Source organism: Lynx rufus, unplaced genomic scaffold, assembly GCF_022079265.1.
Source record: "Lynx rufus isolate CCGP_SWC_20201006 ecotype Redwood Valley unplaced genomic scaffold, mLynRuf1.p SCAF_1, whole genome shotgun sequence".
Taxonomy (NCBI): domain Eukaryota; kingdom Metazoa; phylum Chordata; class Mammalia; order Carnivora; family Felidae; genus Lynx; species Lynx rufus.
The window spans coordinates 205,872,769-205,891,074 of NW_025814823.1; the positions used below are offsets into that span (position 1 = coordinate 205,872,769).

At 37.2% G+C, this 18,306-nt stretch overlaps 1 protein-coding gene across 1 annotated transcript in view; it reads left to right on the forward strand.

The window, feature by feature from the left end:
• Positions 1-18,306, forward strand: part of OXCT1 (3-oxoacid CoA-transferase 1) — a 137,097-nt gene that overhangs the window by 72,703 nt on the left and 46,088 nt on the right. Inside the window, exons 12-13 of the mRNA XM_047093116.1 lie at positions 5,002-5,074; positions 5,683-5,758. Of these exons, the coding sequence (XP_046949072.1) occupies positions 5,002-5,074; positions 5,683-5,758 (149 nt within the window). The remainder of the gene's footprint in view (positions 1-5,001; positions 5,075-5,682; positions 5,759-18,306) is intronic.

An 18,306-nucleotide genomic window follows, 5' to 3' on the forward strand; every position in this document is an offset into this window, starting at 1 on the left:
GGCTGTAATTTAATTGTACTGTACCCTTTAGCAATAGCTCATTGATCTGTGAAAATATTTGCTGCTTGGTTTAATTAATTTATGATGTTAGTGAGTTATTTGCAAAATGAATAACTCCCATTTTCCAAATTTTAGGCCTTAGTTCATAAAACCCACTTCCCTTGGAAAAGTAGTTAATCTTTTCAGTGACTATTGGACAGTAGCCCTATTTCTGATTCCATGAGCTTAAGAGTAGCTCAACCCTAATGAAGCCACTAGTTTTATTATTTAACTTCTGAAATACATTGTATAATCTTTGACTGCTTTGTAAAACAATAATTCATTGCTTTTGGGAAGCCAAGCTGCAAATCAGTTTAATAATATTTCAGCTCCTTCATCGAAGTTCTTTTTGGGATTTATGTTGCTTTTGATTTTGGAGCTGCCTAATTTAAGGAGGAAATAGTTTGAGCTAAAGAACCCAGAATATATATTTGTGGTCTCCTCAACTCTTCAGATTTGGAAGTTACCTGCAAGAGCCATTGTTTGTGTTAATTTGAAAGGATTTTTACAGAAATCCTTTGGAATGAATTCCAAGAGTTACATTTCTGGGTGTAATCAGTGTATTAAAATTTTTAGGTAACTATTTCTAAGGATCCCTTTTTCTAAATAATGACTTCATGGGTTATGTAAAAATGGATTGCCACTTGCATAGCACTGTTTGGTTTGTGGCATACTTTCTCACACGTGTTATATACCATTTGAGCCTTAAGTAAAAACTTATTATACAGATTGGGAAACTGGGGCACAGAAAAGTGATGTGATGTGTTCAAGATCCCATTGCTAGGGACTGGACTCACACACAGCCTGCTGTCCTGGCCCCTGGCCTTTTCCTCTACACATTGAGTTGAACCCACTCCTAACCTGAGTTTTACAAAGGTTCAGAAGGCAGTGCTGACAGCAGCATTTCAGAGGTCCTGTTAAGATTTGCAATATTCCAATGCAATTGTGCAACTTTCAGTCAGTCTCATGTTTTAGCTTTCTTTTTTTTTAATTAAAAAAAGTTTAACATTTATTTTTGAGAGAGACAGAGCATGAGTGGGGGAGGGGCAGAGAGAAAGAGGGAGACACAGAATCTGAAGCTGTTTCCAGGCTCTGAGCTGTCAGTATAGAACCCAGTGTGGAGCTCGAACCCACAGACCATGAGATCATGACCTGAGCAGAAGTCAGATGCTTAACCGATGGAGCCACCCAGGTGCCCCTTAGCTTTCGTATTAATGTACATTTCACATTCTTCTCTACTTCTTAATTGTTTTCTTATTTTAATTAATTTAAAAATTTTCCTTTATTAAGTTTACTTTTTGAGAGAGAGACAGCGTGAGTAGGGGGAGGGTCAGAGAGAGAGGGAGAGAGAGAATCCCACACAGGCTCTGTGAAGGGCTTGAACCTGCAAAACTGTGAGATCATGATCTGAGCCAGAACCAACAGTCAGACACTTAACTGACTGAGCCACCCAGGCACCCCAAGTTTTCTTATTTTAGTATCAGATAATGTTTTAAATGACTTACCTTTGATTAAAACTCCTTTAGAAAGAACCACCATGTTAACCCCATGGCCTATAAATATCCTTGGCCCCTGTCATGTGCTTCTAGGGCAGTGGTTCTGAATGAGCAAGTGGGGGATTTTATTCCCCTGGGGACATTGACAATGTGTGAAGACATTTTCGATTGCCAGTATTATTGACAAGTAGTAGAGGCCAGGAATGCTATTAATTATCCTATAATAATGTAACAGCTCCCCTCAAAGAGTTACCCAGTTCCAGATGTCACTAGTGCCTTCTCTTGAGGTCCTCGTGCCACAGCTGAAGAATCATAGGCCTGCAGACTAAGGAACGAATAGTACAGCATTCAAGATGTATCTAATGGCTGGGACTGCCCTCTCCAGCTTCATCTTCCACTACACCCTTCAAGGACTTCTGTGTCCACCCATACTGGACTAATGGGTCTATTCTTTTTTTTTTTTTTTTTTAACATTTATTTATTTTTGAGAGACAGACAGAGACAGAGCATGAGCAGGGGAGGGGTAGAGGGAGAGGGAGTTACAGAATCTGAAGCAGCTCCAGGCTCTGAGCTGTTAGCACAGAGCCCAACGCGGGGCTTGAACTCATGAACTGCAAGATCGTGACCTGAGCTGAAGTCGGATGCTTAACCGACTGAGCCACCCAGGCGCCCCCAAGTGGTCTATTCTGATCATGCCTCATGCTTTCCCTTCTCCATGCCTTTGCTCTTCCTGCATGCATCATCAGATTCATTTGTTCTGCCCCCTTCTTTCTGCATCCCCATCTCCTTATCAGTAATTTCCTATTGAAATGTGTTACACTTGTCCTTCAAGCTCCAGTTCATTTGTCCTCTCCAAATCCTCAGAAATGCCCCTGCTTTGAACCTGTAACACATCTAGTGTCTTTCATTTTGCCTTACAATTATTCGTGTATATTTGTCTCTCTAGCTGAATAGTATATTCCTTTTGCTTTGAGTGGTGGTTCTCGAAGTGTGGTCCCCAGACCTACAGCATCAGCATCAGCATCACCAGAGACTTGTTAGAAACAGATTCTCAGGACTCATCACAAGCCCACTGAATTATAAACTCTGGGAGTTTAGCTCAGAGATCTGCCTTCCATGTGATTCTAATTGGTGTTAAAGTTTGAGAACCATTAGCTTACGACGTCTGTGTTTTGGTTTGTAACACCATTCAAGGCACATAGCAGACATTTTACTTGATATTGAATAAACAACACGTTAAATCATGAGCCCAAGGACTCAGTAACTGTGAAATTGAATAACTGTGTTTGCCCAAATATTACGAAAGGATCTAGACAAATGCAGAGAAAAACTGGAGGAAACAGAAGTCAATAAGGAATAGGCAAATAAGAAAGTTCTTTTCCTTTAAAATATTGATTGTATTGTTGATAACAGTTACTTATTGACCAAATTTGGACATTGTATTTGGAAAGCATGGATTCAACTTTAGGATATCTATTTTTACTTAGATATTAGATATTTAAAAATACTGACAACTAACTTGGCTTCCAGAGAATGTAATTTATAAGATTGCAGAATGTATTAGCAGGTGCCTGACAATAACTATATTTTATGAGAGTTGTTTTCTGGGCTCTTAAATAAAACTATGCTTCATAAATCACATGGGGAGAGCCAAGACTCTCACTGATCTCCAACTTTCCTGTGAGCGATAAATAATGCCTTCTACATACTGTCAGCTGGTGGAGATTGCCCTTTGGAAGTCATTGTGATTTAGCATGTGAAGAACAAAGAATTGAGATTTTTATGTTTCTCTGCTTTTTTGTCCTATACATTCTTGCCCCTTGCACCTCATAGGACTGGTCAGGAACCAAATATACTGGATATGGAAGTTGTGTTAGGATCAAGTTTAGTTGTATCATGCCTATCCTGAAGCTTAGAGTTCCCAGGCTGGCAGTATAACTCTGCCACATAAGCCAGTTGCTGAGTAGCATTTATCCCTAGAGGGGCGATGGCATTGTCTCTTTTATAAGTAGGTTCGGAGTGAGGAATATAATAGTAGTGACAATAATGAAGCTTGTGTTTATGGAGTCCTTTCTCTGTGCCAGGTACCAGAGTAAGGACTTTGCATACCTTATTTCATTTAATCCTCCAAATCCTAAACCAAAAAGCCCCTCCTGACCACACCAGAAAGTATTCTCCAAAGATTTTCATCTTACAGTATTTTGAAAGATGTGAAAATGTTTCCCTTGTTTAGAATCAGATTCCTTTTGGGAATAAATATTTCAGCACGATATAAATAGACTGTTTCTCTCTACTCAAGCTCAAATAGAGAGGGATATTGATGGAGAATTTAACTTTCAGGCAAGGCTTGAGAAGCTGAGGGTACAGCTGTGTTGCACAGCTGGGCATGATCTGACCACCCTAGTCCTGTTGTGTCTGGGAGCTTTTCTCTTTTCCAACCCTGGTATCATAACTTTTCTTCCCCTTCTATTTGACTGCTTTATTACACTGGGATAATGCATGAGGTGTTCTCATACAGTTGACTTCTATTTGGCAAAATGGCATGTGAGTCCTTTTCTGGTTGAGGCCAGATTCTTCTCCTGGGCACCGTACTCACAGGAAATAGAGCACAAAAAGAAAGCAGCTGAAATACAAGTCAGGTGATACTGTTGGTTGTGTGAGGACAGGATGAACTTGAAGATCCTTTTCAGCTCTTTAATTATGAGGTGTACATTTTGATTGAGATCTTTCCAAGAGGACCTCTTAGAAGTTACCCTTAAAAAAACCCAGTTACCATTAAATACATGAGCCAGTATTAGGATGTTATTCCCTGATCTCATCAAAGTCCTATGATTTTAACAGAAACTTAGAGGAACAAGAGAGTTGAAATATGAAGCAGAGAGAGATTAAAAGAAGAGATTCAGGCCTGATGATGTTAAGGAATTAGGTGGGGGAACCTTACTTTCTAGGTTATTTATTGTTTTTTTTTTTTTTTTAAGAAATACCTGAGGAGCATCTCTTGTGTCATTTCCTTCCAAGTTGCATATCTTTGCACACAATCTCTTTGCTCCAGTGACTCAGAGTGTTGCTAGATGCATCCCAGGGGCTCCTTTTTCCCTCACGGTCATCAGCATTTAGCAGGGGCTTGTGGAGGGAGTGGGGGTTGGGGAGAGGCAGAAATGGTTAGAGGTGATAGGGGGTGCTTTGTAGAGAATTACAAAAACAATAAGAAAATTCAAAGTTGGTCTTTCTATTATCACCATGCAAGGGCAAATCTGAACAATACTTGTGACAAAATACTCCTCTTCACAGGGTGACAGTTCCCAGTGGATCTCCCACAACCCTACTGCCACTGCTGTTTGGTTAAAGAGGTCTTAGTTCTTTAGGAAACGGAGAAAGTATAGACCTCTCTCTACGTGATTTCCACTCTTAGAAATCTAATAGCCTTTTCTTTCCTTTGTTTCCTTTCTTGTGTATGTGTGTTTAGGCAAGGAAACAGTTACTGTTCTTCCAGGAGCCTCTTACTTCTCCAGCGATGAATCATTTGCAATGATTAGAGGGTATGTAACAACGGAGCCCCTCGTGTTTCACATGGCGTGGAATGAACTGAGTCATCCTCTGAGCGTGTTAGCAAGACTCCGAAACATAGCCACGTCTCCCAGCCAGCAAATGTTCATGGGCTCGTTCAGTTGCACCAAGATGTGAAATTATTCACATTGAATGTTGGGAATTGGAACATTCAGCTCACAGTTATTAAAAGAACCCCCCCAAATGGAATTTATATCTGTGTGCTGAGTATACCAAAGTAAATATTTTTAAAGTTCTTTGTAAGGATCCTAACATTTTCTACAAAATTGTTTTCATTTTCTAGCTAGCGTTTGCCTTCAAATCAAGCCACATTCTCCCTTACTGAAGGAAACAGACTCACTGTGTACACCTGTTTTTTATTTGTTTTTGGAGACAATATAGGCTATAATTTTTTTAAAAGAACTCTTAATGGTTATTTCTCTATATCAGCTTGAGCTGGTTGATTTTGAAATCAGGTGTTGGGTAGGAGAAAGCAAATTTATTTTGGTGGCTATAGAATTATTTTAATTGCTGGCAGTTTCAAGCAAATGGGACATAAAGCTTACAAAGTTTGCTTTATATTTCCTTTTTTCTCTCTCAGGGGCCATGTGAATCTAACAATGCTAGGAGCAATGCAGGTTTCCAAATATGGTGACCTGGCTAACTGGATGATACCTGTAAGTACACGTTTTTCTTCTGACTTACGCTTGGGTCAGAGTAGTTATTTTTGAAATACTAAGAAAAGTCTTGTTGAATTGCTATGAGAGCACAATATAATTATTACAAAAATGAAACATTTTCGTAACATTTAATATTTTGGTCAAATTTTGGTAAAACAGCTACTGAGAACTATTTGGCTTTGTCTGTTTGCTAGAGGACTAAAAAGGCAGGATCAGGGCTAAAACACAATTTTCCATGAGGAACAGAGAATTGGGGAAGATTGAAAATAAATGGGCTGGGGCGCCTGGGTGGCTCAGTCGGTTAAGCGTCCGACTTCGGCTCAGGTCACGATCTCACGGTCCGTGAGTTCGAGCCCTGCTTCGGCCTCTGTGCTGACTGCTCAGAGCCTGGAGCCTGTTTCAGATTCTGTTTCTCTCTCTCTCTGCCCCTCCCCCGTTCATGCTCTGTCTCTCTCTGTCTCAAAAATAAATAAACGTTAAAAAAAAATGTTTTTTAATAAAAAAATTTAAAAAATAAAAATAAATGGGCTAATTCTGATAAAAATAAGAAATACAAATATTATAGCTAAGTTTTTATAACTAGAAAGAGCAAAAATAAATTTATTAATTTTATGTTAATTCTGTATTTTCTTATTCATAGTGATTAAAAAAAAAAAAAAACCCTCCCAATTGGTCATGTGACCTCATAGGTAATCAGTCACATTGTCTTCTCTTATGGAATTCAAAACTTGTGATATTTAAACATGTACTTGAAATGCAAAGTTTTATTTACTAATCACCTAAATCAGGGAAGAAAGCATAGAATTAGCTTTGGAGAAAGGACTGTAATCAGTTGACTTAATTTATGAGTGTGGTTTGTTACATACCAGGTTGTTGCTTTGTGATGTGTTTGTGGGAACAATAATGAGTGCATGTCCATGATTATGAACTCATTTTGGCTGGTTGCTCAGGTTACTCTTTCTGGATGTGTACTTCAGGATTTCTGTGTGTTTTTCTATATCATCAGCTACAAGGAATTTGTTTAAGTAACTGATGCTGGTGTTCTATGATTTGAGAGTTTTTCTGAAATCACTTAGATATTTTCCTCTAGTAATCTTTGAGGAGGTGGATTAATATAGTTGATGACAGTGTTAGAGATTGTCTTTAGCTCTTTTGATCTAATATACTGTGAAATATTATTTTAAGGTTTGAATAATTAAGACCCTGGTTCTCAAACTTGGTTGCATATTAAAATCACCTGAGTATTTTAAAAAACTATTGATGCCTGGATCCCACTCCCAGAGGTTTCAATTTAATTAATGGGGGATGTAGCCTAGGCACTGGGCAGTTTAAAAGCAACTTTGAGGATTACCATCTGTAGCCAGGTTTGCGAACCAGCATATTAAAGAATGATCGTAAATCACAGTTAGACTCTAAGGGAGAGAGGCACCGAGCTGGCTCATTCGGTAGAGCATGTGACTCTTTTTTTTTTTTTAATTTTTTTTTTAACCTTTATTTATTTTTGAGACAGAGAGAGACAGACCATGAACGGGGGAGGGCCAGAGAGAGGGAGACACAGAATCTGAAACAGGCTCCAGGCTCTGAGCTATCAGCACAGAGCCTGATGCGGGGCTCAAACTCATGGACTGTGAGATCACGACCTGAGCCAAAGTCAGACGCTTAACCAACTGAGCCACCTAGGTGCCCCTGAGCATGTGACTCTTGATCTTGGGGGTGTGAGTTTGAGCCCCACGTTGGGGAATAGCATTTACTTAAAGTGATAACAAATAATTAAAAATAATTAAAAAATAAAATGTAAGGGAGAAACATCATTGAACCACTAATATTAGGGAGTATATTGTTATTTTAGCTTAAACATGTTCATCATTCGAAATCAGCCATGGTTATAAGAGTTGGCAGCTTTTGGAGGCTTCAGAGAAATCAGGGAGGATCTCCTGAATATTGTACAGTGAATCAGACTGACAGTTTATGGGAATACTTACTTGTGTAGAAAATCAAAATACATTTCTGTTCTCAAATTTTTAGAAAAAGACCACATGGGATAGTTAGAAGGCGCATAAAAAAGTAAGCTCTGGGTTCTAGCCCTGACTCTACCCAGTAATTAAGGTGTGACCTTGAACATGTCACTTAAACTCTTTGGGTTAAAGCATCCCTATCTATAAAATGAAGAATTGAGATTAGCTAATTTCTGGTGTCTCATTGGGCTCTCCTAGCTCCATGGATGAGAGCAAGGGCCTCGGAGTGAGATAGACCTGGGTTAGAAATCCAATTTTTGTCATTTGCTAGCAGTGTAACTGAGGCAGTTGCCTACTTTTTCTTCATCTGTAAAATGAGAAGGATATAATACTACCTACTCTATAGGATTATATAAAGGAATAAATGATATAGTATATACAAAGTACATATCATAGAGCTTGACAACATAGTACAAGCTAAATAAATGGGTGGTTATTATTTGACAAGAAGGAAAAGTTGGAGGTACCTGGCAGAGAAGGGAATAGAATTAGTTACTATGAACAGAAACAATAGAGTTTTAAATATGTCTGTATCTCTAAGTCTAGAGATAACAAGTTTGAAACAAAATTTAACAAGTTTGAAATCAATTTGCACAGTGGTCCCGAGTATGGGGCAGAAATATGTTCAACATATTGTCTTTAAGGAACATAGGCATCTTTAAAAAGTCAGTGTATGTCTTGTTTCTATTATGGTTTGGCACCCAGTGAAGCTGGAAGCTCGCACAGAGTATACCTTATGTAGTTGTCATTTGTAGGAAAGATTTTTCAACACGTATCACGTTTTTATATATCCTGTGAAGATTCCTGTGAGTGATTAAAAAATATCAGTGTTTGTTAACTTTATAAATAGTCTTAATACAGTTGGAGCTCATGCATTTCCAAATGACTGGACCTAGTGGGGCAGTGATGGAGAACTCTGGAGTTCTGAAGGAACAGAAACTAAGCATAAAAAATGTTCTTGTGTCTGGTTCCACTCATTTGGTAATAGAAGATGGTAATGTCATTTCTGACGAGCTTTTCTTTTTTTCCTTTAATAACTCATAATCACTTCTTGGATTCTTTATATGTGATGCATAGTGTATGTTTTTGATTCTTTTGAATGCAGAAGAGTTTAAGAGTCAAGACCATGAACTTTAGTTTGTAATAAATTTGATTTGAATTTTAGTTCTCCCTCTAACAAATACAATTTGGAGTACATATTTTTTGTTAGGATTAATTGAGAAGAAAATTAAAGTGGCCACTAAAAGAATTCCACTAAATAGTGGCTATTACTGTTATCTCTTTCATTCCTCTATTGCTTAACATTGAAGAGGGAATATTTGCCTTAAATTACACTGATGTAAGCAAGACTATATTTTACAGTAACTAGTACTACCTGCTTATCCTCAGTTCATGTTCAAGTGCCCAAAATTAAGCCCTTTGAGGACATATTTCTGGCTCTTATTGGTTATGGATAAGGTACAGTCTATCCTTCTTATAGTTTCAGGGAGCAATCTATTTCTATTTGTCTCAAAGATTTATGTTGATTATTAAAATTTAGATATATTTTTATTGCAAGATCTGGCAGTTAAGAAGCTGAAAAGTTCAGCTTTATTATATCATTTTTCATTTGCTTTTATCTTTTTAGTGAGTTGAATAATCTTTCAATGGTTGTAAAGCGTTGAGATTCTCTGCATCATGGCATCCCCATCCATCATCACGATGTCAGATTACAATAAACATTAAGCTTTTAAGGCAGGCAAATTGTATGGATGCTATTTGTCTTATCCTTTAATAGCTTCTTAGTATGCAGTGTTGATCTCCTGTACACAGATTTTGAAAAATTCTGCCCTGAGCATCTGAAGAGAGAAAATGCGACAGAATAGTAGTTGGCTCCTTCGAGTTCCCTGATTATCGTGATGATGGTAAAACCCCAGGCAAGCTACGAAAATGTGGACAGATGTGCAGCCCGTTGAATCTGCATTCAGAACCTCTCTGGCTTTCCTAGTGCCTATTTTTAGAAAACAGCTGCCATAGATTATTGACTAGTGAAGGGAAGCAGGTGTGTACGAGCAGCGATGGGAGCTGGTTGTTGAAAGCCTGCAACAGGGGCTTGCCGGACAGCGCTGCTGTGTGTGAGCGAAACGACAGCCGAGGGCTTGTTGCTTCTGTGTGGGGAGAAGTGAAATGAGGGATTTTTTTCTTTTTTTTTTTTTAATGAGGGATTCTTAGGGCAAAGGAGAACAGGATGTTTTATGTTTGTTTTTCCCTCACATTTTTAACTTTCTTTATGCATTTTAAAAGAAGAAATACAAATGGGTGTACTCATGTATGCTACATGTCTGAGTGCATAAAATTGGTTTCATAATTCTAGTTGTGTCTTTTTTAAATAAGCTAACTCTCCGGTCTTCTGACTTGTACAACTAAGGCATTTTGTGTTCGAGATTTAAACAATGTTATGTCAATTATATCTCATTACAGCTGGGAAAAAGTTTAAAAGGTAAAAAAAGGATTCAATCTGGTGTTTTAATTGCATCAAGTGTAGTCCAAATATTAAATCCATAGATACAGATATAAAAATACAAAGATTAAAGTAAGAATAAAGATATAAACTTACAGATATAGATATGGATTTAACGCATATTTGTCTTATTTATTTGGCCCTAAGGCTCAGGAAACTACAAACTATGGGTAAGGAAAATGGTGGAGAAAATATGTATGTGTGGCATTATGCTTTTATAATTATTCAGTAATGCTTTTGCCATATCAGTGTAATGAGGTGAAAGGTATACAGAACTTTGGAATTAGACAGATCTATGCTTAATTAAATACTGGTTCTGTCACTTACTGGTGGTATGGCAGGTCATTTTATCTCGGTATACTCTTTTATAAAATGATAATGTTTAACTCATATGCTTGTGATGGGGATTAAATTAGTTCATTCAACAAATATTTATTAGGCACGTATTAAGGGGCATGACTGTTCTTGCCTCTTAAAGATGCAGCAGTTAACAGAACAGATGAAATTCTCTGTGTTCAGGTAGCTGATGTTCTAGTGGGGGGTCAGCACATATGGCCCATGTGCCAAATCTGGCCCACTTCCTCTTTTTGAAATGAAGTTTTACAGGAACACAGCCACATCTGTTGATTTATGTATTACCTGTAGATGCTTTCATGCTGCAACAGCAGAGTTGAGTAGTTGCAACAGAGACCGTATGCCTGTCAGTCTAAAACATTTACCATTTCACACTTTATGGAAGAGTTTGCCAACTCCTGCCTTAGATCATTGGTTTGAAACCTTTCTTTTCAATATAAGCATGTGATGCTATAAATTTCTAAACACTATTAGTGAGATCCACAAATTTTTATATATAGTGTTTTCATTTTCATTTTCTCTTCAAAATATTTACTAATCTCGTGTGATTTTTTTTTTCTGTGACTTAATGGTTATTTGGAAGTATGTCATTTAATTTCAGGTATGTGATGATCCATCAACACAAAACTTTGTGTTGATCTCTAGTTTAATTATCTTGAGGTCAGAAGACATACTTTATATAGTTTCCATCCTTTTGAATTTGAGATTTATTTATGGCCTAAAATATAGTCTATCTTAGTGATAGACTTAGGGACTGTTCCAGCTGTATTAGAAAAGAATGTGTATTCTGCTCTTGTTGGGGAGAGTGTCCTGTAAGTCAGTAAGGTCAAGTTGGTAGATAGCATTCATGTTTTCTATGTCCTGTCAGTTACTGAGAGAGGAGTAATGTAATATTGAGCTATAATTGTGCATTTGTTAATTTCCAACTCAGTTGTGTCACCTTTTGCTTGTAGATTTTAGAGCTCCATTATTAGTTGTATTAGTACACAGTTAAAATTGTTATGCTCTTTTAACAAATTAACTTCTATTGTTATATTGTACTTTATCTCTGGTAATATTTCTTATTCTGAAGTCTACTGTCTGAAATTAATATATTCACTCTGCATGGTATATTTTTTTCCATTTTTCTACCTGCAACCTATTAATGTCTTCAAGTGAGTTTTGTAGTTAATATAGTTAGGTTTTGTTCTTTTATCCAGTTTTATAATCTGTGACCTTTAATTGGAGATTTAGGCCATTTACATTTATGTGATTATCAACCTGGTTGGGCTTAAATCTGTCAGCATGATTTTTTTTTCTCCTCATTTGTCCATCTGAGTTTTTATTTCTCCATTCTTTTAGATCAGCTAAGTATTTTTTATGATTCCATTTTATCTTCACTATTGATTTCTTTTTTTTCCCCAGTGGGTCCTCAAGGATTTACAATACACATCTTTTATTTATCACAGTCTACTTTAAGTATTATCTTATTATCACTTTACATATAATGTAAGAACCATACAACTGTAAACTTTTCTTCTCTGCCCTTATCCTATTTGCTGCTGTTGGTCATATATTTTATTCTGCGTGTGTTTTAAACCTCATGATATTTTGTTATTATTTTTATTCCAAATAGCCAATTCTCTTTTAAAGAGATTGAAAATAAGAAAAAAAGTGTGTTTTTTATATTTTTATTATATAATATAATTTATATATAAAAGTTATATATTTTGCATATTTCCCCACATATTTGCTCTTTCCTGCACTTTTCCATTACATTGATCCAAATTGCCATCTGATGTCGTTTTCCTCCCCCTTAAAGGACATCCTTTGATGTCCTTTCTTACAGTGCAAATCTTAAGGATGTCACTCCAGTTGATTCTTTCAATATTTGCTTTTCAACTTTGTTAAATTTAGTTGAGAGAAGCCTCTAGTTTCAGTGTAATTAGCCCCACTACTAAAGTTATTTCCTTTTGAGGGCTCTACCGTGTATTATGAGGCCTTTCCCCTCTGGCTAGTAGGAATGTGAATTGTTCCCAAACCTACATGAGTTCTGGACATATTTTGCTTAATATTTCCTAGTGGTTCTTTTCCAGGCCTTGACTAATTTCTTCTCCTATATACACACATCAGTACTCTATCAAAGGCTTGAGATGAATCCTTTCTGCAAATCTGTGAGCTCTTTCTCTGTGTAGCAGCCTCTGTTCTGATATTTTGAGATACATAGTCAAATTCTAGTTGACTTGGTCTCTCTGAACCCAGCAGGACTACAGGATCCCACCTGAGTCTCTCTCCCTGCACTGGGTTCCTCTCTCCAGGCAGTCGGCTGGGGCAATTATTGGCCCACCTCATTGGCTTTCCTTCTGTCAGAGATGACAGTCCTGTACTGCCTTTTTGCTAATATCTGAAAGCTACTTTTTCCTGTATTGTTTAATACCATTAATAATATTTTTGAACTTATGTCTTTATATATTTCTTGGATGATTTTCTTAGTATAAATCCCCAGAAGTAGAATACCTTGGCCAACTTTTTAGGGTTTTGATGCTTAATGAATTATGGTCCAGAAAAACTATTCCAATTCACACTCATACTGTTTTCATTCTCTTACCAAAGCTGGTATTTTTTTCTATTGTTTCATTTTTCATTTCTTTAAAAACTGCCATCTGTGACTGTTTAAAGAGCCAGCAGAACCTTACTCCTCTGAAGGAGCCCTTACTCCTCCTCTCTTTTGTTCTGGAGGCCTTCCTTTTGGCTTTTAGCAGTTATTACCTCTTATCCAATATTGCTCCAATGCTGCTATCTTTGCTAATTTTAAAGATCACATTGATGGTGGCTGTTCTCAGTGTTTGTGAATGTGTCTTAACAGACCAGCTGTGAGAAGTGTGTGTGTGTGTGTGTGTGTGTGTGTGTGTGTGTGTGTGCGTTTTCTGTATCCAATATGTTGAACAAGCTCTACATGTGGGATGAAATAAAAACAGAGCTATTTTTATCTCCTGTGGTGTCTTTAACTTTATTTAGTTAGGGAAGCTTTCCTTCTGAAATGATATTTCAGCTCATTCTCCAATAATATAATAACTGTCACTGGATCAGTTTAATTCACCAATTCTGTTTTGATTCGAGAATTACAGTCCAGTTAAAAATAGTGACCATTGCTTTAGGATACATTTAAAACCAGTACATCTCCTCTTTCTCTGGCTCTCCAACTATAGACAGGACTGGCTACCTGCCTTTGGGAAAGGTTGTGTGGTGTTCTTCGGCTTCTTTCTTCACTCGTCTCCTCCCCCAATTCACTGTTTGGCACCTACCTAGGGAGAAATTCAGGAGAATGGGAAAAAGAGGAAATAGGGTGGGAAAGGTCTTAAGTGGCTAGTAATGCTATGAGCTGGTTCCCTGCTCTCTGGTCCTTGCAGACAAAGCTGATTCCTTTTTCTGTGTGTGTGTGTGTGGGGGGGTGGTCTTTGGAGACCCCTTTCTGGGTCAGCATCCATCCTGAAGAACAGTGGCTAGATGCTTCCCTTGCAGCTCCTGGTTTTCCTGTGGTCCATTTCACACATCCTCCCTCGCGTAGCATCCTGTTGAGAAAGTGTTAAAGCATCTTTAGTCTGGCCTTCTTATGACCCACACCTGGGAAGCTCTCACTCATTTCTTGTCCACTTTTGGTGGTAGTCATGTAGTTACCTCCCCCAAACAGTCACTTCAACTTTCTCTAGTAGAAGTTAGGTGTGCCATTCCCTAGTTGTGTCCTGACTCTTCTCCTGGAGGCAAGGTGCTCTGAAGTTGTCATACAAGCTATGTAGTCAGTTGAATGAGGGGCAGGTATACACCTGACCCTGTCCTTGGTTGCTGGGGCAGAGGGAGTGGGACCACACCATGCTTTTCTTCGAAGTCCTTCACACACAGTTCTCTGCTATGGCCTGCTGTACCCCATGATCTTGCCAGGCATCCCAAGAATCTTGGAATTTGTTATTGACCATTTTCTCTGTAAATTCTGCTTCTGAGATCTATCTTACATGCTGGTATCTCCTAACTGTCACACTTGTATATCCATCAAAACAAGATAAAAGAAGTCCCAGTTTATTTTTTTTCTTTTTTTTTTTTTTTTTTTTTGAATTTTTTTTTTTTTCAACGTTTATTTATTTTTGGGACAGAGAGAGACAGAGCATGAACGGGGGAGGGGCAGAGAGAGAGGGAGACACAGAATCGGAAACAGGCTCCAGGCTCTGAGCCATCAGCCCAGAGCCCGACGCGGGGCTCGAACTCACGGACCGCGAGATCGTGACCTGGCTGAAGTCGGACGCTTAACCGACTGCGCCACCCAGGCGCCCCAAAAGAAGTCCCAGTTTAATATCTGGTTACTACCACAGTTTCCTTCCTCTGAGCTCATATTCAGCTAAGCCTTCATACATGCAGGGATTTCTTCCATCGTGTACATTAAGGTGGTCCTCCAGCTTACTCTGTTTCCCAGCTGCCCTAGACAGAAGAGAGGACCATGGGAGAACCTAGCCAAGCTCTGTTTATTCTAACTGGGGAATAAAAACTGCACTGACCCCTCGTTGGCAGGGGAGGAGAAGAGGAAGTGGAAGGGGGAGAGAGGAGTGTTCAAAACAAAAAACAAAACAAAACTACTCTGACCCAGCGGATGGACCTTTACTTCCCATGCCAATTTAAAGACCCATTTAATGTTTGCAGAATTTCCAAGAGCAAAGAATGATTCCTTCTGGTACAGCAATTTAATAAATGAGCATACATTTTTAAAAAGACAAGTTAATATTAGTGAAATTTATTAGAAACATAAGCTGTTTATTATTGCTCTTTACTTGGGTACTATATTTAGTTATTTAAAAATACTTTTTATCTGTGACTATCTGGAAAACATGTTGAAAATTAATCCCTAGTTTTGTTGTTTACATCCAGTATTTTTCAGACTAAAAGTATATTTATAGACTAACCTATTTGATACATTAGTTTTATAAGGAATTTTCCTCTTACTTGGAGGATATTGTTGGTGGTTAAAAGCTATGATTAAAGTTTAAAAGCCACAGCTAAATTATAAATCTAACATTTTTAGAAGGAAGGAACTAATAGCTATTAAGTACATGCCATTGGCCAGGTACCATTTATTTGTATATTTATTGTAATTTAATCCTTATAGAATATTGACAATTAAATATATGTTATTATAGATAAAGAGACAGATCAGGAGTTAACTATTCGAGTTTACATCTGTAACCAAGTTACAAAGTGGGGATTTGATCATAGTTTCCTTTGATCTATGTATTATGTATTCTACCACAAGGTTCATTTGGGAAGTGCATTAACTAATGCCTTTCATGATGGAAATAAAACTACCTGCAAAGTAAATAAATATACTTACAGCATTTATGTAAACTTGATTAAAGAAATTATTGTTTCATTGTGTGGGATAAAACCTATTGCAACAGGAAGGATGCATGTTGTGTATATGATATTAATTCAAGCTGGGGTTTTGAAAGGTGCTGCATTGAGCATTTGCATGTTCTGTTTTCTGTATATTATCATATTTTAAGCTCTCACTCAATCTCTAAAGTCTCCACTACCTAATCACATATAAATAACATAAATCTCACGTATGAAGTATTTTATCCATTTTATTTACCATTTTGTGTTTTATAATGTACCAACTGAGGAGTCCTTTGGAAGAGTCCAGGTTTTCTACTAGGATTTTTATAGTTTTAGTTTTAATATTTCTTAAATGGAAAAGTTGAAACATAACTGTAGAAACATTGGAATCATTGCAAACAGAAATCCTAAATAGAAGTTAAGAAAAATTAAGATCAGAAAGGAGCAATAGCAAATTCATTGGCAAATCAGCTAACTCAGCCTAGGTCCCAGCCCCCAGTGTCAATCTTGTAAGTAGGCAAAGAGATATGAGAATGTGAAATAGATTTTTCTTTTTGGAAATACCAATTCTCAGGGATCTTAAATGTATTTTGTCTTTTTATTGCTGTCTGAGTCTTTTTTGGCTCTGGAGGAAGGAAATATTTCCCTCCTTGCTATGATGCATATGATGTGTTTGTGAACAACTGCTTAGTCCTAAGAACTTTGTGTACTGGAACTCCTCTATGTATTCAAACCAGAGACTGAAAAGAAGATGAGCTAAACATCTGACTGGTTCTGAGCCATGTTGCTACCGAGCCTCCCAGCAGCTCTTGTAAGAATTTGACCATATACCCTCCATATTCTTTGGTGTCAGAAAGCGGATTAATATGCATAGAATGGGAGTTTGGTTGTCATCTTCTCCTCCTCCACCTCCTCCTCCTCTCTCCTTCTCTTTACAGAGAGAATGAGCAATGAATAAGTTTGATATTTTCAATTATTATCCCTTTGGCTAGTGATGTATTTGTATGACTCAACAGCCCCTTCTCATTAAACAGCCCACTTAAAAGAAAGGGATGAAACATTAAAAATGATAGATGATGTCTCTTAGAAACCCATTATTAGTAATTTCATAAATAGTGGTGCTGCTGATATAACTTAGCAGGGAATAAAGCTAAAAGGCTGAAGACAATATGACCCTGCCACCGAAGGCAAATGAATCTCGAAGACTAAATTTTACTAAATAACTGGATTTGGCATTTCTAGTTGATGAAATCTTTACTTCTTACTTTACTCTTTTGGTTTAGAAATAATTTTTGGTCGGCACTTTTATTAACAAAAATTTTTTATTAGAGAAAATATCAAAATATATACAAATATAGAATAGTAAAATGCACATATCCAGTTTATACAATTATCCATTTGTGGCCAATCTTGTTTCATCTATACTCCTATTCACTTTCCTCTTTGCCCCAGATTATTTTGAGGCAAATCCCACATATATTATTCTATACCCTGATATTTTAGTATTATCTCTAAAAGGTAAGGATTCCTTTTATGAACCACAAATCTGTTATCTCATTAATGGTAAGGAATTCAGAATATAATTTTAACATCCAGCTATACAGCACCCTAATTTTACTGATGGAGAACTTGAATCCAGAAAAATGAAGTGACCTTACTCAGGTCGTAAAATTAGTAACTAAGCCAATCCTGGAGCTTGTCTCTCCTGTCTTATAGTCTAATAATTGTTTCCATGACATGAGGAAAAGTTTGCTTTTGAAATACAACATCCAAATATAAAGAACCTTCCATTTTTCTTTCAAATACACTTTGGTGCATCTTTTTGTCTCTGTGAAGTGTCTTAACCTTTCTAGACCTCAGCTCTTTGTTTTTAAGGTGTGGTGAATGAGATGGGTTTTATTCAACAAATTCAATAGGAGTTTTTTGTTTGTTTGTTTTTGGTATTAGGCATACTAGTCACTGTGAGTAGAGTGGTGAACAAACTCAGTACAGTCTTCCTCCTTTTGAATAATCTTTTTTCTGTAGTGAATATGGTAAAAATAGGGGTGAATGATGGTACTGTGCAAACCCTTCTGTACACTAAACATTAAATATGTTGACTTAAGAATACTTAATAGACTTAACTATTGTAAGTCTGGTAACTTAACTATTGTAATTCTGGTCCAGGATTATGGCAGATTTTATCATTTATTCAAGTCTCATTTTACCTCTTTCATTATACTTATTCCTAATTATATTTCAGTTTCTGCCAATGTTTCAAGCTGGGTATTTCATTTCAGTTTCTAAGTGGTCTTGCTAATACAAAGGAAAACTATTGG